Below are 22127 nucleotides of genomic sequence, written 5' to 3' on the forward strand. Positions count from 1 at the left end.
GTTTAAGATGCTGATGAAGGGCTCAGGGTGTTTTAAAACAAAACCCTGCCGACCTTGATGAGGGATCAGGTGCGAGAGGAAGCTTCCCATTAGGTGGCCCTTTGCTTTGCACAAACAAATCAAATAGAAAACTGCATAGAAAATAGATGACAACATCTGACAAATCAATACAGGCAGATGAGGCAAGAAAAGCCTACCCAACTGCAAAGAGAGAGGACGAATGCCCCTTGTATCCCTCCTCCCCTTAGCACAAACAGAGGTCACATGTAAAGAATGAGACTGCACACTGTTCAGGAATCAACTCTTTATCTGCAGTGATATACAGTGCCTAGGATGGTGGAGAACAGCAATGGCTAATGTATAGCCAGATGCCATGGAACAAGTGTTTATAGCGGAAGAAAGGGAGGAAGAGGATTACCCGATTTTATGATTATCCATGTCCTTGGGAGATTAAATACCAAAATCTGCCCTAATCTCTTTAATCTGATAAGAGAAAAAGGGAGTAAAATCACAGATCAGACACCAGTTCCTGCACCATTCATCCAATATTAATTTTCTATTATGGAATATGATTATTCAACACCAGATCTGTATCCATTTCGTTTTCAGTGAAAGAAGAAGAAACATTTGCTTGCATTAGAAAAATAAATCATCAGTCCAGGCGTGATAAAGCAGAGTGCAGTGGGGGCAATAACTGTCCAGGACCCTGCTGAGACACTGAGCAATTTGAACCACTGCTGGCAAAACGAAAAGAGCTAAAACGTTTTATAGAATAGCAAAACCTATTCTGTAACATCATTATTCACCTCGGCATGGCGAACGTTGTCATCCATCAGCCCCACAAGTCCTCTTCTTGTCTAGAAGCTGATTTCTGTAAGCTTGGTACAGCAATGCACAAAAGGCCAATGAATGGTGGTGCAGCCTAATGAAGTCAAAAGGAAGCCTAATGGCTAACAGACTCATGTAAACGGAGCCATTATTCCGCCAGAGTGATCACGTCGTACTGTATTTCCTGCTGCAGAGATGACTCTGTCTCCGTGGTGTAAACAGTCTGAGCCATCGCTGCATCTGCCACAGCTGAGAGATAGGGAAGCTGGTTATGCATTATACACATCATATGCATAAAACATACAGGTATATTTCGCTAGATACTAACCTGTCACAGCAGAGTGTGCAGCAGCCTCAAGCTGTTCCTGTGTGAGAAGTTGCTGAGTGGGTGACATGGGCACAAAGTGAATCTGTAGAAGGAAGAAATGATTACTGTTGTGCCCTGAGCCCATTTGTCTCTCCCTCATTAACGTATGTTATAACCGTACAGCTCACCAGGGATCCAATGAGTATTTAAGATACAACACATTAGAATTTCATACTCCAATAGCATTGGCCCCAATGACCTTACATGAAAGGTAGTTTAGGGCAGGTCTGTCATGATACATAGGAGCGTTGGGAGAATGTCACAAGGAGCGCTGGGAGAATGTCACAAGGAGCGCTGGGAGAATGTCACAAGGAGCGCTGGGAGAATTTCACAAGGAGCGCTGGGAGAATGTCACAAGGAGCGCTGGGAGAATGTCACAAGGAGCGCTAGTAGAATGCCACAAGGAGCGCTAGTAGAATGCCACAAGGAGCGCTAGTAGAATGTCACAAGGAGCGCTAGTAGAATGTCACAAGGAGCGCTAGTAGAATGTCACAAGCAGCGCTAGTAGAATGTCACAAGGAGCGCTAGTAGAATGTCACAACAGAATATGTAGTCACCTGAGGGTCTTGAAGAAATTGTCCTCCTGGTTCATACTGAATGTGAGTAATTTGCCCATCCTGGACCTGTAGAGAGACCATAGCAAATAGTAGACATATAGATGATGGTATTAGCATTGGCGTCTAATAATAAGGAAGAGTGTAATACAGACATAGCTGTGGGTCCAGTGAAAGAATAGGAAAAACACACAGACCTAGCCAGTAGCTCAATCTAAACGTAGGGGGTAATAGACTGTGGTCTGGTGGAAAAGTAGGGGTACAATGCACATTGCTGGTGGTGTGGTAGAAATATAGAAGATGTTACAGTCATTTAAAAATGACATCCTATTGGGTCTCTAAATTATGCAACTGCTATAATGCCTGTTATTGGCTACTTACTGTGTACAGCGCTATGGCATATGTTGGCACTTTACAAAGTAATAATAATATGGAGGGGGGGGTGTATGGTGGGATACAAGCAGTATAAGTAGGTGTGATGCTGCTTATGAAGGCATAATAGTCGGGTTAAAATGGTAATTGAAACAGTGGTTATAAGATACAAGGGTTACCTGAATATGGTGGCCATCTGGGAGCACAACGTACTCTTGTGGAATCAGGTGAGGGACTCCTTCCTGGGAAATAATGTATCGTACCTGGAGACAGATTGATATTGGTAGTAAAGAGAATGAGGCAATGCCGCAACGTGGGATACAGCAAATATTACACAGAAAGTGGGAGGTTGGGTTGTGAAGATAGGAGCAGATGAAAGCTAAGTTTAAAGGGGAAGGTGTTAAGAGTTAAGCAACATAGTCAGACACAGTGGTTGAAATGAAAAACGGCACCTGATTGGATCAGAGCTGCAGCCATCCAATCAGATGCGAGCTGTCATTAGAATCAGAGCATGTAGGTTAAATAAGTTCTGGGGAACAACAGAGAATGCAGCAAGAGAGGGAGATCCAGCAGTGTGCTAGTTTGTTACCCCTCCAGAACCCACCACAAGGTGGCAGACTACCCTTCGCTTTAGTCCCTCAAATAAGCGATAGTGAAATTACCTGGCTATCTGCTGTAACCAGCTGCTGCAGGGTCTGACCATCGGCCGTTGTAATTTCCTGAATATACGCTGTATCTTCCTAAAGAAGAGAGAAAGACAAAATAACGGTGTCAAAATCAATCTAGGGTCAAGATGGCTGTGACCTGAGCCAATGTTGTCAGAGAACCGGCTTATGGAAGAAGTGAGTAGAGTGATTAAGTCAGTAAGAAATGCAGATAAGAGCAGACATTGAACAGGTCATTTCAGAAGCTGTGGGGTGACCAACAGAACATTTTGTTGAAGGTGGATCAGTATTGTGTGTGTGATTAGCAAGAGAAATGAACTGCCCTCTACTACAAGTGATTAACAGAGTACATGAAGGAATATAATGTGGAAAGGTATGAGCAGGCTGGAAATACAAAAAGCATTGAAGCGGTTATCTGTACAGCATAGTAAGGGGACAGGTAATGGACAAGAAATAGGTTACATTCTACCAATGTATTTATCAGCAATCAGTCCTACAAGTAACTTGAAAAGGGGACATTCTATCTCGGGCAGAGGCAGCACCTGATTGGACGGCTGCGTCAAACTTCAAGGAGTGTTTTCTCCAGATAGAATGGGCCCTTTTAAATTACATTTGTGAGTCTCATTGTATAAAGCAATGGCACATGTAAGAAGGGTGGAGAAACCCTTTCATTACAATGCCTTATTCCCATTCTAACCTGGTTGCTCACAGTTTCCTCTTGAGTTAGGAATATGTGTTCTTCATCCAGGGCAGCGTCAGATGTAAGCTCTGCAAAGACAGCAACAGATGACTCACGATTCATTCTGTTAAATACACTAATATGTATTGCCTAAGTTCCGCACTAACTATCCCCCTCACCTGCTTGCTCAGGCTGCTCCACATTGGCCCCAGTATGTAACCGCTGTATGTGGAACTTTAGATGACCTTTTCTGTTAAATCTGGAAGACAGAAAAAGGGTTACAACCTTTACTAGAAGTGAAACGGAGAGCTTCTGAGCCTTACTACAAACACAAGTCTATCTTGTTATTAGTAGCATATAGTGCTCTCCCTTTTTATATCTTGTAAAACGGGGGGAATTCAGTGGTTTTAGCAGTTTATGCCCACACATAAAAGAGTGTTGGGGTGCTGGAAACCAATTCCAATCTGGTATCTAGATGGTATGGTTGCCCTTTTAAAAGTTCAGAGCTTTTTGGAGAAAATCTGGAAGCTAAATCCCACACAAGCCTGAAGACCAGATTCTATTTCACCATAAAATGGTTTGCCCAAGCACATTATGGTGATATCTAGGCAGTGGAGGTCATGCATGGCTCCATCTATCATTAAATGGATTAGGGTAGATATATAATATGTATGAAAGGGAGATATCTATATATATTAGACACAAAATTTACAGTTCAGGGGGACGGGCCTGGACGCCATACTGACTGGTTGTGTCTTCCATGTGCTCCGCACATTAAATCTGAAAAACACCCAATATCTCTGGAAATCCACCACCTCTCCCACTTTAAAATATACAGTTCAAGGAATAAGGGTTAAAAATGGGAAGGATAAAATAGAAGGATAAGGAAGCAAAAAAATAAAATAATCAAACAGGATATGGAAAGGTTGGCCGTTCCCACCTCTGTCCACACAAATGACATGAATGCGGCCTGTGGTTGGTGTGCGTCATTGCATGTCTGCTTAGATCTTTCTTATTCCGGGAAGCAAAACTACACTGATTGCAGCGGTGAGGTCGGAGGTCAGAGTGCAGAGACATGTGATCCTAACAGGGAGAAAGAATAAGAAGCACACAATAACCAAGGGAGGCCTGGTTGAAAATACAAATGCTATTGGAACCATCTAAAAAGAGAAATCTAGGTGGTAGGATGCTGCTTTGTATAGAGAGACAATCTAAAGTCTTACCCTTATCTCGGGCCAAGTTTCAGCATTGAAATCACAGTCTGGGCATTTAAATCCGCTACCGCCTTCTACGTGTGATCTTTTGTGACTCTCCATTTCTGCCCGACCCCAGAAGGCAGAGTTGCAAATTTTACAGGAAAACTTTTTTGCTGTAGGTGGGGCTTGAGGCTGATTTGGAGCAATCTAGATGAGAAGACACATCATATTTAGAGAGAACGATATTAGAAAAGATATGGCAGGTTAGTGACGTAGCCTTGGTTCTCACTTCTGGTTGTTGTGGCTTTTTTAGGATCTGAAGAACGTTATTTTCTTTTCCATTTTCTGCCAGTAGTGTTTGTGGAGATCTAGGAGGTGCATCATTTTCACTAGAACCACAAGAGAAATGTAAGTGACAATATCCTGCTATATAAAGTCATACTTCTCTCCACACTCCCACCTCTTGCTCCCAGCTGCACCACATTCACATTCATCACTTTAATCCCACACATTGCGCCCCAATTTTCCCAACCCATGCGATACCTGCATAGCGGTGTCTGCATGCGCTCGGCGTTAATGAGGCTGTACTCTGCAGTGGTGAAAGCTGTATTGATAGTGATCTGTTGCACCGTTCCCTCATAGCCTCCGTCTCCCATGCCAGTCTCCTCATAGCCCACTTCTTGCACATCTGCAACTTGTCCCTCATCCATATGTAATGTTAGAACCTGTGCCATGTGGGGCTCCTGAGATGTAACGTCTGCCACTTGGCTGTCCATACAGGGCGCAGATTTTACCACGGCCACCTGCAGAAATGTGAGAGTTGTCAAAGAAAATGGTGCAGGTCACACATGCTAGCAACAAGGCAAGTCACATCAGAGTGGCTATAGTAACACAGTTGATGAGGTTGAAAAAAGACACCAGTCCATCAAGTTCAACCTATTTTGGATCTCCTGCGATCCTGCACTTATATTTGAAATTAATCCAGAGTAAGCAACCGCCAATCTGTTTCAATTGTGAAAATCCCCCCAGACTCAATATTGCAGTCCAAATTTTACCCTATATCCACTACTATCCTTCATTTCAAATTAACGGTCGTATCCCTGGATACACCTTTCCGCTAAAAATTTGTCTAACCCTTTCTCAAACATATCTATTGAATCTGCCATCACAACCTTCCCTGGCAATGAATTCCATATCTTGACTGCCCTTACTGTAAAGAACCCCTTCCTTTGCTGGTTGTGAAATTTCCTCTCCTCTAACCTTAGGGGATGACCACGTGTCCTGTGTATGGTCCTTGGGGTAAAAAGTTCCCATGAAAGTTCTCTGTATTGACCCCTAATGTATTTGTACATAGTAATCATATCTCCCCTTAGACGCCTCTTTTCTAAAGTAAACATGCCTAAACTGGCTAACCTTTCCTCATAACTTAATGACTCCATACCCTTTATCAATTTTGTCGCCCTTAATGCCCTGGTTCTCCATACAAGTAGACTGTATCCCGCTAAAGCTGTCCATTTATCCTAATACACCTCAGCATCCTCTTATTAATTATTAGGATAATTCTGGAACCCAACATACTTGCAATGCACCTCCTGGACCATCTCTTTGGTTACTCATGTTCAAAAGAAGATCAAGGGCAGCTTGTGTTGCAAGTTCATCACCTTCTCCACCTACAGAGACAGGAATAAATTAAACACAAACTCCTTCATGCAGCTCTCTACTTAAACATAACATGACACCCAATGATTTACAAGTACAGAGAATAGAAACACCATGCAAGTCTCACCTTGTTCATATATGATAGTAGCAGCTTCCAGTGTATTTGGCGCCTGTCCTTCCTCCTGGGAGGGTTGGTGAAGCATGTGATAGGCAAGTTCTCTTGGTGGGATCTAAGCAGAGGCATGCAATAAGATCACTGGAATGGCTAATGGGGAATTCTACAAGTCAACTTGTAATATATATTTCCAGTCTACTGCTGCAGTCATTAAATCCACTACAACTGTACCGTTGCCACATAATAAAAACAACCTCCTAATCTTTTAGCTTTGCCTGCTCAAAAGGTCCACACGTCATCGCCCTTACAGACAACGTTCACTTTTGTGGATTATTTTTAAGGGGTTCCATTTTGCAAAATACATCCAAAGGGTCTACTTTCAAACAGAACCGCTATCCCATATACAATCATTTGCTGGATACACTCTGCAGTAAAAGCTTAAGCTGCATTTCTATTACAGGGTCTCATTATTCAGGGGGTGCTGGCCTCATGCAGTCTTGTCTTCAGGCCAGATCTCACTGCTTTGCCATTTAGCCAAGGTCAGCTGTGTGAGCTGAATAGTGCAAATGTCCATTTGTGCTTCTTGGCTCAAACCCAGAGATGTTGGTCTGTGAAATGCCACTGCAGGGCAGCCGGACAGAAGACTGCACACCCCCGTCCCCCCAAAGATGGAGCCACTGCTATGAAGCCAACTCTCTAAAGGAGAGTGTATGTAATAAATGATTGTACATTATTATATAAGGGTTAAATCTGCAATATAGACCCTAAATGTTTATTAAAGTATATTTATCCTTTAAAATTACTCTTAATTGCATCACACATTGACCTGCTTTCTACAGACCTCCGCTTCCTGTTCCGATGGACCCTGGACCTCGGGCTGCTCATTCTGCTGTTTCAGCTCCTCAATTTGCTGAAGAGAAAAAAATGGCCGTCGTCGACAAGGGGTTTCCTCGGGGTGGCGCTGAGACCATTCTTGGTACAGGTGTGCATGTCGGCACTGAACATGCAGACGTAGGTTCTTCTTGTGCTTGGTAGAGAAGTGACAATAATCGCAGGCAAAGGGCTTTCCACCTGGGAACATATGAAGACTCTGATCAGACTCGTATACATACAGACTGCTGGACTAATCTCTGGCACCAGTGTTCTGGCACAGGTGACACACACACACTCGTCTGGGGAATACGATACCTGCATGCTTGGTTGCCTGGTGAGAAAGTAGGAAATCCTGGCGGAACGTATGGTACTTGCACTGATTGCACTCGAATGGCTTGTCATTCATGTGGGTAAGCTGGTGATTCAGAAGTTGCTTTCGGTCTTCACACATGTACTCACAAAACTCACATTTATACCTGCAAGAAAACCATGACATCAGCAGATTATAATACCCCAAGGTCTTCTTTGTTTGGCAGTATATATAAAAACAGTATGTCTGGGAGCGTATCTCTGACATTTACATGCTGTGAACATAGACCCAAATAAATGGTCTTGTAATGCTCTAATCTATTGCTCCATAGTGCAAGATTTTGTCCGGTTTTGTCAGATTTTCTTTGCACTGAGAAAGAGAGAAAATACGGAGACCTGACTTAGAATATACAATATGCAGGGATATTATTATTATTATCTTGACTTATAAGGCGCCACAGAGGGTCAGCAGCGCCGTACATTACATATACAGAAAACAGAACCAAAGACACAACATGATACAAAAACATATACAAACACAGGTGACAGGGTAAAGCAAATCAGATTATTTCTGGGACAGATAGTGAAAGGGATGGTAGAAATCAGTGAGAAGAAGGCCGAAGCTTAAGAAAACAGGGAAACTAGGGCTAGGGAAGCAGGCCAAGAGGTACAGGGGGTGATGGAATAGTAGAAGGAGCACAAAAGGAAAGAGGGTCCTGCTCATGAGAGCTTACATTCTAAAGGGAAGGGGGAGACACAAATAGGGTGGTACTAACTGGGGGAGAGAGCCAAGACAAGGAAGTTATGAGGACTGATAGACTTGAATAAAGAAATAAGTCTTAAGGGCACGCTTGAAGCCATTGAGACTAGATGCTACCCTGATGGGAAATGGGTTTATTCACTATAAATACCAAGTGATGACAATGAAGAAACGTGTGACCATTGCATTGTGGGTATCTGTACGTTATTGGAAGTACATTACAGCCAACTTACATGGCATAGTGCACAATGTACGGCTTCTAGCTGCCAGGAGATGCCTAAGCAATAATGCATTGTCTGATTATCTCATTGTCCGTAGCTCGTTATTGTGAGCAAATCAAGTTATGTGTTCCTATTTTTTTATTGTAATGCTCTTTGCGGATAGATGATGAGTCTATGTGAAACTTGTGTGTATTGGATACTTTATAATCTAATTCCACAATTTGTAACATTTTTGGATTATTCCTCAAACCCTGCTATCTTTTTCTAGGCGTGTATATTCAGGTTGCATTTTTATTTGCAATGCTCACTTAGTCCATCAGTGTGTAAAAAACCACCCACAACATATTGATAGCAATGAGGTCGAAACCGATCAATCTGCAATATGACTGACCCCATTTCTCTGGCAGGGTCATAGAGGATAATTGGTTGCCAAGTTTGTCTGCACTAGAAACGGATTATCTTCTACAACCAATAGTTTAACCAATTATTTGGTATTGTACCATCTACATATTTATATCATTTGAGTTTATTTGTTCTTATGTTTAGAGTGGGAGCTCTTAAACATTATCTTTAAGCTAATAATTTACTATAAGATTAGAATGTTAGCAGAGAAAGGCACTGCTAGTCCACTAATAGGAACACAGTTAGTTAAAAAAATGATAAATTATTCATTATGGCAATTATTAAAAACCATGTATTCACAAACAGATCTCATTCCTAGTTCAGTTATTAAAATATCTTATGTTAGAGTGATAACGCGAGGAAAACGGGTGATTACTACGAGTTAAAGTGAAAATAAAAATAAATAACATACCCATAAAATTGACCGGATATTGTTTCTGTTCAATTCTATCAAAAATAAAGACTAAAATAAATTCTGTTTTAATTAGATTATATGAATCTTATTTGTTGTATAATTCATTTAAGATTATTCACATCCACTAAATGAATGTGCATATATGTGGCATACAAATCAGTGATATTTTAGTTCTCTTTAGTTTAATTATTTTGCATATTTTACATATGTAGCATCATATTCAGCCAGCAATATAGATCATGAGATAATCATGGCCTATGTGATAAAATCCCATTAGTTCAAATTGTATAAATCCAGAATTCAACTTGATATATGTATTTAATGAGTTCCCAGCCTATTGATATGCGTTTCAAAGAGAAACATCGCACAGGGATGGTTCAGACAGATACATATTCTGTTATAACAAAGACAGTTCTATGTTAAGGATTATGAAATTAGACCTGAACTTTATATCAGACACAGAATAAAATATTTTAGAAGGATCTGTTGTGTTGTGGTCTGATTCACAATATAACTGTCTTACAGCACAGCGCTACAAGACTAGATGTCTTTGTTAGCGGGTGTGCTAATAAGGGATTAGATGTTTTAAGCTGCAGGCAAATTGTAACAGACCCCTGAGTATGTTTTCATTAATTTAATTATATTATATGCTTTCCATATTCAGTGTCCAATCATTAATACGTATCATGTCCTGCCTGAGGTATGCCTAGTTCATAAAGAGAACCCATATGAAAGTTGAGATCAAAGTGAAAGATCACGTCCCCTTAGACTGTATTGCATACGCATTCATAATTAATACTTTCATAACTTCCCACTGTGGCATTTTGCTTATCAAACGGCAACTACAGTATCAAGAGCAGTTCATGAAACAGATAGGAGTCTCTTCATAATAGAGACGATCATTTAAACAGATACGAGTCCTGTCATAGTAAAGATGGTATTTGATTGTTTAACAGTCTAATCGTTACGTAGTATAATTGATTGGAGAGTGTATTATTCAAAGGTTAAGTATATTTTTCACAGGCAAATTGTAGTAGACAATTGGCTATTTACTTATAAGGAAAGGATCCCTTAGACCTTGGAAACACCAATTATTGGAACTCTTAAATCTGTGTTTCTGCCAGTAAATATCGTTATTGCAAATCAATAATTAAAAAAAAACTATTGCTCTTTTAGGGGTATAGAATATTTTTAAGTGTTGAGATTTAATACCAATCCCTTTGGTATTAGCAAGACCCATTTACCTAAATGGGTCTTGGCATCAAGAAAGATCAGGACGACCCTCCCCATTTTGATAACGACATCAGCGAGCGAGATCTCTCCGCTGCTGAAATAAAAGGTGATTTGCAATATCTACAATAATTGGCAAGTTTTCCTAACGAACACTGAAGTGATCACATTATAGCTCATCAATTTCAGTCCGTCTCATTAGAACTCTCCGTTTATACAGATATTATTTACAAGAAAATGTACATATGTCTAGCATCTTTTGCATATTATAAAAAAAATAAAAATAATATACAGTAGCATGGTTTTGTAAAAATGTGGTATATGCTCCCCTGGGTTTATCCATTCCAGATCAAAAACATTTTCGGACATGAAAACACAAACTAATTAAAGAACATAAATAAAATCTGAACCAAATTAATGTATAGACAGTCACTGAAATATTGTCAATATATATTCAGAACAACTGCATCCAATGTCATGTGTACATTCAGAATGTCATGTGTGAATTGAAAAATATTTAGCATGGAAGACAGAAAATCAATGCAGTTAATGTAACGGAATAGTCATCCGCTGATATATTTAATTATAAATTAATGCAATGAAGCATTTGAAAAATGGGCAAATTTCAAAAAGCACATTAAATAAGTTATAACAAGATACACAAATCAATATAAATGACCTTGGAAAAACACCTGCTTACAATAAAATCACAATAAAATGAAAACACTAAATATTAACAACAAGGATTCAAACAGCGGGATGAAAAGAAATTATAGTTGAAAAACAAACTGGTAACATTACATATAATACATTAGAGCTATAAAATAGAATTAATAACAAGTTAACCTACTGAAAAAAAATGCCATATATAACAACTAGAATTGGTGGTGGGAAAAGAAAAAAGAAAAATCAGTATGGGGGTGTAGAGTAATCAGAGGAATAGGTAGGAGGTACAATTCAAAGGACCTACTGTATTCACAAACAACCACAAATCCAGCAATATGCTCATCTGAAAATCATGTATGTTGTATGTATTTTATAATGGACAAAAATACACTGCAATATATTTTATGGTAAAGAACACTAACAACTTAATAAGTAAATCCTGGCCGTGTGTATTAACAAAGTGAAAAATACAGCCACTAAATCAGTAATTACTTTTGATTTTGGGCAGCACAGTGGCTAAGTGGTTAGCACTTCTGCCTCATAGCACTGGGGTCATGAGTTCGATTCCCGAACAAGACCTTATCTGTGAAGAGTTTGTATGTTCTCCCCGTGTTTGCGTGGGTTTCCTCCGGGTGCTCCGGTTTCCTCCCACATTCCAAAAACATACTGGTAGGTTAATTGGCTGCTATCAAATTGACCTTAGTCTGTGTGTGTATGTTAGGGAATTTACATTGTAAGCTCCTATGGGGCAGGGACTGATGGTGAGTGAGTTCTCTGTACATCGTTGCAGAATTAGTAGCGCTATATAAATAGCTGATGATTATGCTCCAATTTCCGCTCAATATCACTTCTCAACACGGATATCAAGCTGTTTGCCCAAAAAAATTCAAATTGAATAGTCTGTGTGTGTGTTAGGGAATTAAGACTGTAAGTCCCAATGGGGCAGGGACTGATGTGAATGAGTTCTCTGTATAACGCTGCGGAATTAGTGGCGCTATATAAATAAATGGTGATGATGATGATGATGATTAACCTAGTGTTAGCTAGACAATAAAAGGTAAATAATGACTGGTTGCTATGGAATACTAGTGTTTATAAATAACTCTCAATACCTAATGGTAATAAATAAAATGCGATTTAAATGTATTAAAGAGGCATTTGTGGTTAGAAGACGGATCAGAAATGAGAGGTTGGAAGTATATTTGTTTGGCTGTGTGAACAGCATTTAGATAGTTGTGGTAAATTTAAGGATGTCATTAGAAGCCCAAGAGTAATGTCGGTCTACTTTGCGGGAGAGGTATTTTTTGTAGGCAGCGCGTTTCATTGGCTAAGATCGTGGCTGACACTGAGAAGAGCGAGCAGCTGGAGCTATTGATAGGGTTTGATTAAGGATGTGGTACCACAGATACGGTGAAGTTCCACAAAACAACAAGCAATTCCCAGGAATCCACTAAGGAGAAAGAGCAGTTCTGATGGTCTACGCATACAGATGTGTGGAAGATCAGCACTACAGATAACATCTCCAGTGGATGGACAATATAAGCATATACACATAAGAGGTATAAGGAAGATGGCTAGATACCTGCACTCTGTATGACTAATGGTGTATGCATAGCATGATAGGAATGAAATTGTTTCGAGCCCCCGGTGTTAAGATTTCTTGATACAAGACATAGTTCACCATATGAGGTCATTATCTTTTTTTATGTGGGTCTCTCGCCTCATTCAGAAGTGATTGAAGATAAAGAACAGTATACAGAAAAATGTATAAAGAACCCGTTGTGGGACACTGGAGTTCTAGAAGGTGGACTTATTGAATGTATTATTGTTGATACCATACAAACCCTATGAGATAGGTTAGAGTGCCAAAAGATCTGCAGTACTCATTTATATTTGTTGTGAATAAGTTGGAACTCATTCGGTGTGCTAAGGCTGCTATTTCTGACAGCTGGAGCGCCGTAGGAAGTGTTATTTTTATATGATGTGGTACTGCCAGATCAGGACAGGAGAATGTAGAAATTGGGGAGAGAAGTTGTTGTAAAGGTAGTAAGCTGTTAAAAAAAATTAATAGAATGGAGCTTACTAGAGGATATGAGGAGGTTTGGTAGACTTACAGAGGTGGAGGAGGAGAGCTTCCAGGTGATGTTTTGAGAGAAGGGAAGGAGCGTTAAAGAAATCAGAAACTGAACAAAGACTGCAGAAAAGTAGATCAAGGCATTGGCCATCATGAAGAGTAGAAGAGTCAGTCCACTGGGATGAGGTTAGAGAGAGAGTAGTTTGGAAGCATAAGGAGAATGTGGATAAACAACATGGATGTTGAAATCACCCAAGATGAAGGTGGCGATGTCAGAGGATTAGAAATGAGGCAGCCAGGCAGACACATGTTCAAGGAATTGCTGTGATGATCAATGAGGATGACAGATCACAGCAACACTCAGAAAGAAGTTCAAGTATGTACTTCAAAAGATTGGAAAGTGTGGCTATTGTAAGGGATGTGAATAATGCTTTTAAATGTTCAGAGAAGAACACAAGGAATCAGTAAGTCATTCCAAATTGACTTTAATTTATCTTATTCTCAGCATACATTACTGATCATTGCTTTGTATCACATAACTTAATAAGGTTAATTCTGATATATGTACTGTTTCATGTCTCATTAGCTCCATTCTCTCTCCTATTCTCCGATTCGCATGTTACCTCAAATTTATTCTTACTGAAAGTTACAACCGTTTTTTAAATGTTTGAACGCCTTCAATAAAATGTTATTAAAATAAATAAATAAAATAATAAAAAAGAAATAAATTGGAAAAGTGAGTGATGGAACGGTTGTTCTATAGAATTCGAAAAACGTGCATGGGAGATGGGGGCTTGGATTTGGCAATGTATGTGTGGTATCAAGTGCCTACTAGAAGCAGAAGGAGAGAGAGACAGAAAAGCTGACTAAGATTTAAAAGCTGTTATTTTCCAGCAACAAGACGTTTACGAGTATTAAAAATAGGGGACTACATCCTTGGATGCCGAAAAGGCCTTCGGCAGGATTTCCTGGCAGTTCATGACCCATACTCTCAAGCACTTTGGTCTGTCTGGGGACTTCCTGTCGGGGGTACAGGCCTTATATTCCTATCCCTCCACCAAGGTTATGGTTAATGGGTCTCCTTCTGATCCCGTCCCAATTAGTAATGGTACCCGTCAGGGATGCCCACTTTCCCCTTTAATTTTCGCCCTGGTCACCGAACATTTGGCAGCTACTATCCGAGCCTCCCCAGATAAAAGGGGGGTTTGCAACGGAGTCTCTGGATAGTAAGCTCTCTCTCTTTGCTGATGATATACTCCTCACGCTCCAGCAACCAAGAACATCCCTGCCCAACCTGTTCTGCCTCCTCACGGGATATGGCAGCCTATCCGGGTATAAAATTAACATAAAATCTGAAGTCCTATTTCTTAATATGCCTTCCCAGGATTGCTGCGATATCACCTCCCATTTTCACTTTAGTTGGCAGAAGAAAAAATTAAAGTATCTGGGGGTCTACATCACCACCTCATACGAGTCCTTATATCAGGAGAACTATCCAGCTCTTTTTCTTAAGCTTAAATCAGACATTTTCTCCTGGCGGACCCTAATCATTTCATGGCTGGGCAGGATCATAGCGGTAAAAAGGACTATGCTCCCTCAACTTTTTTTTACCTTTTTCAGACATTGCCCGTGAAAATACCCTTAGCTGAAATATATTCTATGCAGCGACACCTATCTAAATTTGTTTGGCGGGGCAGGTCCCCCAGGCTCCGACTGGCGCTACTTAAAAAACCTACGAGCCGTGGAGGCAGGGGCTTTCCCGACCTCAAGGCTCATTACTGGGCAGCCCAGCTTAGCTCAATGATTTCCTCATTTGCACCTCCCACATGGGCAGACTTGGAAGCTGCCTATCTGGCCTTTGGGGAATTCCTCCTGATACTAGGAGGACTCTAATCAAACGTTTCCCAACCTTGGAATTTGCTGCTCGGACCTAGGAGACCTGCAAGAGCCATCTCTCTGTCTTTCCTAGCCCTCTTCACATTACACCCCTGTGGCATAACCCTGCTTTCCCTCCGGGTATGTCCTGATCTTTTTCTCTGATATGGACCACAGCGGGTATCCGATTTGCAGGAAGCCTCCTTGAGCGTGGAAGGCCCATATCCTATGACGTTCTCTGCTCCAGAGTTCCTGACTTTCATCCGCCTTTTTACCAATATCTACAGGTTCGGCATTTCCTCCTGTCTCTCTTATCGGATAGCTCGTCCTACCTCCCCTCCCCATTGGAATCTCTTTGCCTCTCTTCCCCCTTGCGACGAGGTATGATTTCCTCCTGACGGAGAAAACGTTGTCCTCTGGGAATACACATGAGAGGGAGTGGGAGAGGGGCCTGGGCCCACCCCCGGAGGACGACTGCTGGGAGACCATCAGATTGAATGTGGCCTCTAGTTCCATATCCACACTAATTAAGGAAAACACCTACAAAGTTTACTATAGGTGGTATCTTACACCCGAGTCTCCTTTCCTCCCTTCTCCAATGCCCCATTAGGAAGAATCTGTTGTCCTTCCTACTCTGCTATCCTATACAGGACCTTGATACTCACTCTGTGAAACTAGCCTCACATGTTCTGGTGGCCGCAAGATGCCCGACAGCTAAATTATGGAAGCGTTGGAACATTGGGCCTATTGCTTTCCTAAAAGCTATTATACAGACCTGGCAGCGTCCCCTCCTATAGGAGAACATGCTCCTTGTGGCTCATCTCAAATCGACGACCATATCCTTCCCCCCTCCGCTGCTCTACACCCCTTCAATGTCCATAACCTTACCCTTCCCTCCTTTGCTTATTACTACCTTGTTTTACTGGAATACAGATTTCTATTATGGAAAGTGACACTAGTGGATACTTGTATCTTGAATGCTTCATTCAAGTTTCTTATTTCTTTCTGTATGTGTCACTTATGCTTTCATATAATAAATATTTTGAGTTAAAAAAAATAAATAGGGGACTACTTAGAGAAGTGGAAATATGGATGAAGGTGGGAGCTTTAAGAATGTTATAATTCTGAGCCGCGAGCTGAAATCCAGCGTGAAATGTACCGTAATAACGTTATTTACGCGCACTATTACCGCAATGACGGTAATAGTGCACGCGCCGCATTACTTTAGGCAGTAGCGCCAACAATTGAATATGCCCCTAACAATAGTACTGTGTAAACATAATAACGAAAATATTTTGGTAAACATTGTGAGATCTGAATAGGGTCTGATAATAAGGGACTAAGGCAAACAAAGAACTAAACAGATATAAACAAATGGCAATACCCAGGGCAGTGAGATAAGAAATACAGATCCTGGATGAAAGATTGTTGCTTGTAACCCTTAGATACAGTTCACTGTCTGCTCCACTGTGTTGTAGAACTGTGATTTTTCTACACTTTGTCATCACTAAGGAAGAAAATCACAGTTGCACACCCCCCCTAGTCTTCTCCTAAGGCATAGTGAGACTCATTCACAAAAAAACAAGCCACGTGTGGTCAGATTGGTCAGATGATCAAAGGGATTTAGAGACATAAAATTTGCTTCATTAACCAAGAGTTTAACACCAGTAATAACAGTTGCTGACAAAGTGTGGATATATACATGGAAATTACAGATTACAGTCAAATGAAACAGAAAAGAAAATAATGTACGGGCAATAAAATGTATTTTAGTATTGGATATTAAAGTTTATTGGGATTTTTACTAGAAGTTCCTCTTTTTTAATACAGGCTTTAGGAACCATTATGTTTTAGCATGCACATTTATAGGGAATCTATTCACATTGTAACCACAACTGTGTTACATTATATTTTCCTTATTTTGTGGAATTTTCAGCCTCCTCTGTGGAATTAGGTTCTCGGTGTGGATCTGACATTGCGAGGTTGAAGAGGAGGTCCTCTGCTCTGCAGTCCATATTCATATCAGAGAAGCTATCCCATATTACTTTTCTGGTACGCGGTTACTCACTACATCTTTTATGAATCACTGATGCTTTACATGCTACACTATGTGTGGCGCTTTTGCTTTTCTCTTTAGGTTGTGCACTCTCAAACAGGTGCATAAGACAAGTAGTAGCCTTACTGTACGAATATTGGTTGTATATTTATTATCCCACAATCACTGTGCTGTGTGTCACCTAAGGCCATAACGTTATATTTTGACTTTCACTATAGCCAGATGCGGTTCAGGTAAGTGACAATATCACCCCGACAGACACAGTAAATGACCAAATAATTATGCACTTCTGCTTCCGTTCGAGCTTCATTCTCGTACCGTGTTTGGGTGAGGAGGGGGGTTCTTGATAATTAAAATAATAATTCATCCCCAATAATGTATTATTTCCCCATGATGGGAACCCACTGTGATCTGCCATGATGCATGGTCTACTTAGCTCTTAACAGAAAATGCCACCAAAATATTATGTGGAATTATATTAAATAACATGAGTTATTTGTGCAAAACGGTGACAGTAAATGTTATATTATAGTAATATTAGTGAATAGCTGGACTCTGCAGGGATAATATTGACAAGGTTTGTGATATCGTCTGTATAGCATAGAGTAACTGGGTATTAATTTAATATGGTGCTTGTATAAATCTGTGTAGAAAAGGTAAAATCTTACACATGAATAAGCCAATATACAGGTGTATACTTTAAATATTCAAGTACTGGACTTTACCTGTTTTCGTCCACACAATGTAGATGAGTCAAAAGATGCATCTTAAATGTGTATCTCTTCTTAAAGGCTTTACCACACTGAAAGAGAGCACCACAGTTAGTAGGATTAAAAAAAAAAAAAATCAGGTCAATAAGGGTCAACCTTACAAAGTTTCTAATTGTGTTAACCCAGAGGAAGACAAAATAAAATCCCCCAAGTTTGACAGATGCCATATTATCCTCACAGGGGAAAAATATGTTTCTCTTGACCCGAAAATGGTCATTGTATAAATTCCACGGATCAATCACCCCATAATGTCTTCTAAGAATTATAGATACAGATGCTATTTCCTGTAAGAAAAACATCCAATCTATTTTTTAAATGTTAGAGAATTTGCCACCACAGTCTCATGTGACAAGGAATTTCAGCGTTTTACTGCCCTTACAGTAAAGAATCCTTTCCTGTGCTCACGGCGACAGTAATGGATTACATCTTGTCCTCAGTATTATCCTTGCTAGAAAAGCTCATTCTATAAAGCTTTGTAAAGACCTTGGATGTATTTATACTTATTGGGAAGGGGTTAACTGGGATTCAAAACAAACAAACCTAGCTTGTTCAATTTCTTTATAATTTAAACCTTCCATTTCCTTTTTAAATACCTCTGAACCCTCTACAGCTCTCCTATTTCCTTCTTTCTGTGAGGGGCCCAAAACAGTGAACCATATTTTAGAGGTTGTCTAACTTGTGCCTTTTACAATGGTAATACTATGTTTACATCACGCCCATTTATCTCCTTTAATATACATCTCAGGATTAACTTGCAGCCACTGTGTGCTGCTTACTGTCAACAAGTATTAAGAAATCCTTTCCATCCATTCCATCTCTGTTCTCTTCAACTGTATTCTATTCACCGTGGAAGTAGAACCTAGCCCGCAGTAATACTAATGGTGCCAACCAATGCATTTAGCTCCCATGTTTACCATGTCATCCCCACCGCTTTACTATATGTGTGATACACTGTATTACATTTCTCTGTATTTATCTGGGAAGGATTGCGTGCTTTCCCTGTTTCTACCAGGATCCCTTAAAATGTACAAAGCCTATTTTTGTCCATTGTGTATAATCCCCTATGATTACTCCCTGCCAGCAATGGCAATAATCCTTTGTTCCACGGAAGCCAGTTTAAGCTTTCACTCTGCATGTTTCAGCAGGGGGTCCTAAGGAGACTAGACTCAAACTGTGTATATGATCTATTCAATGCCCCTGTGCTGTGTTAAGTCAAGAGCTGTAGATTGGAAATCAGCAGTGATTGACTAACCCAGAAGGTATCTTGGATTAGTCATTTTTCAATCCTGCAAGAGGTTTTAAAATGGTTCCAGAGAGAGTTCTAGCTGGAGACTGGGGTCCGACTTCTTCTCAGGAAAATGAAAAAAAAATCAACAAATCTGGTGTTAACCTTAAGAAACCAGGGGGTAAATGTATCAAGCTGAGAGTTTTCCAGCAGGTTTGAAAACTGGAGATGTTGCCTATAGCAACCAATCAGATTCCAGCTATCATTTTGTAGAATGTACTAAATAAATGATAGCTAGAATCGGATTGGTTTTTCAAACTTGCCGGAAAACTCTCAGCTTGATACATTTACCCCCAGGTGTGTGTGTGCGCTGGTCCCTGCATATCCTAATGTCCAGGATGCAGGGTGATTAGCTCCCATCACCTTGAGTTGAGTTAGTGTGAGGCAGGAGGACAGAGATGCAACAAGAAGCCACTGTCCATTTGTTCACTTGGAGCTGCCGATTCAAAGCTTTATTGCAGCTTGTACGGATAAATATACTGAAACTCAGCCCAATCTCCCAGTAACTACTAGGATCACTGTAGTGCGCTCCCTCCTTTGTATGCAGTTTTATTGGGAACACATTTTTAGAACAAAAAAGGTTTATTCCTCATTGCCAGTCGACCAGTATGTGTCCCCACTACTACTGCCTGCTCGGGGCTGAGTAAGACTATTGTTGCCTCCTGATAAAGAGCTAGGCTGGAGCAGGGTCTATATCAGTTCCAGGACATTGTTTCCCAGTCCTTCATAAATGGCAGTGTGACAGTCTGACATGGAACAAACCCTCGCCCCACTCTGGTTGCCATACAGGACAGTTACCTTATCACACATGTGTGGTTTCTCATTACTGTGCGTCTTCATGTGCTGCGTCAGTCGCTTCTGCATGTTATATACACGGTTACATACAGGACACGGGTAAGAGGTGGACTTCACAGTCTGCATGGAGAGAGAAGAGCATGAGTGTGCAAGGAGAGGAGGGAAGTACAGGTCACCCAACATAGCAAGAGCCCAACACATGTGAAGAGGAAACATTGACCTGACAGAATATCTAAAAGCGCCAGCGTTAGCAAATGAAGGAGCGAGATGCAGCTTTACTAAGAAACCATGGGGAGTTAGATAACAATAAAGAGAATAGCAGGATGGGTAGTAACAAAGGTTAATGGTCTCACCAGCAAAGGTTTCTTCTTTCTGAAATGTAAAAGAAAAACAAAAAAGAGAAAGGTTATTGTAAATCTAGAACAAAACTCTTTACATTTATACTGGAATTTAGTATTCAGAAAATAAACTGCATTCCTGGTCCCAGTGTTACATTTGTACTACTAATATGCATTTTTACCACATTAGTCAATGCAGCCAAGTATCACGTACCAAGGTACACATACTGGGGTCCAAACATACAGTACATTGCCCTATACAAGCTTACCGCTCCTGCTGGTGCACAGCAGAGTGTCTGATCACATCCTTCTTGTACACACTAGTGTACTCACACTGATCACATTTGTGTGGCTTGCTCCCCTGGTGGTTAAACATGTGCTCCTAGTGGGAGAAGAAATAAGATGCCATATAAACACTACTTAAAAACACCACATAAATCAAAACAAAACAACGCACAGAAAACGTTTCCAGAACACTTGCCACAAACGTATCATTACTGCAGCCCTCAACCCCAGTTAGCCCCTTCCCAAACCAGCTCACCTTTAGTGAAGACCACCTTCGACATTGGTAGTTACACTGCTGGCACCTAAATGTTTGCGGCTCATTGCCATCATGCGAGTTCACGTGGAAAGTATAATCTTGTTGTGTAAGGAAACGGGAGCCACAGACACGACAGATAAACGGTCTGAGCAATGGCTTAATTGGTGGTCTATAATACCTGCAATACACAAAATCCAACACAGACAAAAGATAACATATGCATGTCCAGCACTTGAGAGGCCCCTTAGATCTAAAAGCCATACAATCCAACACATAAGTGACCAGCCTGAGCTTAAAAAACACGTTATGCCACCCCAGCCATCTAAGTGTCGCCAAGTAAGACCAGCGCTGTTCATCACCTTTCTGGCAAATGGTCACCGACCTTTGTATGGCATGTTTATTTACACAAGTTACTGCTACATTCATCACTAAGACTGGTTACTGAACTAGGGGCCACACTCAAATCAAGCCCCACAGTCTCACTGTACACTGACCTCCGGCCTCTATATCGACGATACTTTCTACCCCTGAAGTGTTTGGGGGGACGTCCACGAGGTCGAGTAGGTGGCTTCTGCTCTTCTTTGGGAGGAAGAGCGGAAGGGTCCAGATTTTCAAGGTCAGAGAGGATAACACTAATCTCGGCTTGCTTGTCCGTTTTAGACACTGGTGGAGGGCCGCTACCTAGTTCAGGGCCTGTAAGAAGCAAAGAGTAAGTATAAGATGTATCTATATCTGAAAACATTACCTGTCATGTTGCAGAGGAGGATGAGCTGTTTTATCTTGCCTATTCTCGGATGATAGAATATTTGTGTTCCTTCATTAAGCAGTTGCTCACTGGATGTTGCCTTAGGTCCATGAAAGTCTGTCCCATTATCCAATTCACTTATGTCTTGCATTAAACTGCAATATTTGCAACAATATATGCCATAGCTTTCCAGAGTCTATAAAGTATGTACAGTATGCTCTCCAAAAACGAAGAAACAGATAGACAATTCCATTATCATGGAACTTTATTGGCTCTTTGTATACACAACAGCTAACTGAGGCCTCCTCAATATAGAGGCTACCAGTCAGAAAACAAT

The 22127-nt window shown here is 40.7% G+C and overlaps 1 protein-coding gene across 1 annotated transcript in view; it reads right to left on the reverse strand.

The window, feature by feature from the left end:
- Positions 1–289: 289 nt before the first annotated feature.
- Positions 290–22127, reverse strand: part of ZNF335 (zinc finger protein 335) — a 39176-nt gene continuing 17338 nt past the window's right edge. The window contains exons 8-28 of the mRNA XM_075177719.1: positions 21540–21738; positions 21046–21223; positions 20774–20886; positions 20520–20538; positions 20170–20286; positions 18042–18118; positions 7624–7784; positions 7277–7506; positions 6448–6550; positions 6240–6331; positions 5205–5464; positions 4951–5050; positions 4689–4868; positions 4406–4548; positions 3645–3724; positions 3484–3554; positions 2784–2861; positions 2301–2384; positions 1753–1818; positions 1157–1238; positions 290–1077 (exon numbers count right to left, since the gene is read on the reverse strand). Of these exons, the coding sequence (XP_075033820.1) occupies positions 977–1077; positions 1157–1238; positions 1753–1818; positions 2301–2384; positions 2784–2861; positions 3484–3554; positions 3645–3724; positions 4406–4548; positions 4689–4868; positions 4951–5050; positions 5205–5464; positions 6240–6331; positions 6448–6550; positions 7277–7506; positions 7624–7784; positions 18042–18118; positions 20170–20286; positions 20520–20538; positions 20774–20886; positions 21046–21223; positions 21540–21738 (2534 nt within the window). The 3' untranslated portion in view covers positions 290–976. The remainder of the gene's footprint in view (positions 1078–1156; positions 1239–1752; positions 1819–2300; positions 2385–2783; positions 2862–3483; positions 3555–3644; positions 3725–4405; positions 4549–4688; positions 4869–4950; positions 5051–5204; positions 5465–6239; positions 6332–6447; positions 6551–7276; positions 7507–7623; positions 7785–18041; positions 18119–20169; positions 20287–20519; positions 20539–20773; positions 20887–21045; positions 21224–21539; positions 21739–22127) is intronic.

The sequence above is a fragment of the Mixophyes fleayi genome, chromosome 6 (genome assembly GCF_038048845.1).
Source record: "Mixophyes fleayi isolate aMixFle1 chromosome 6, aMixFle1.hap1, whole genome shotgun sequence".
NCBI classification, from domain to species: Eukaryota; Metazoa; Chordata; class Amphibia; order Anura; family Limnodynastidae; genus Mixophyes; species Mixophyes fleayi.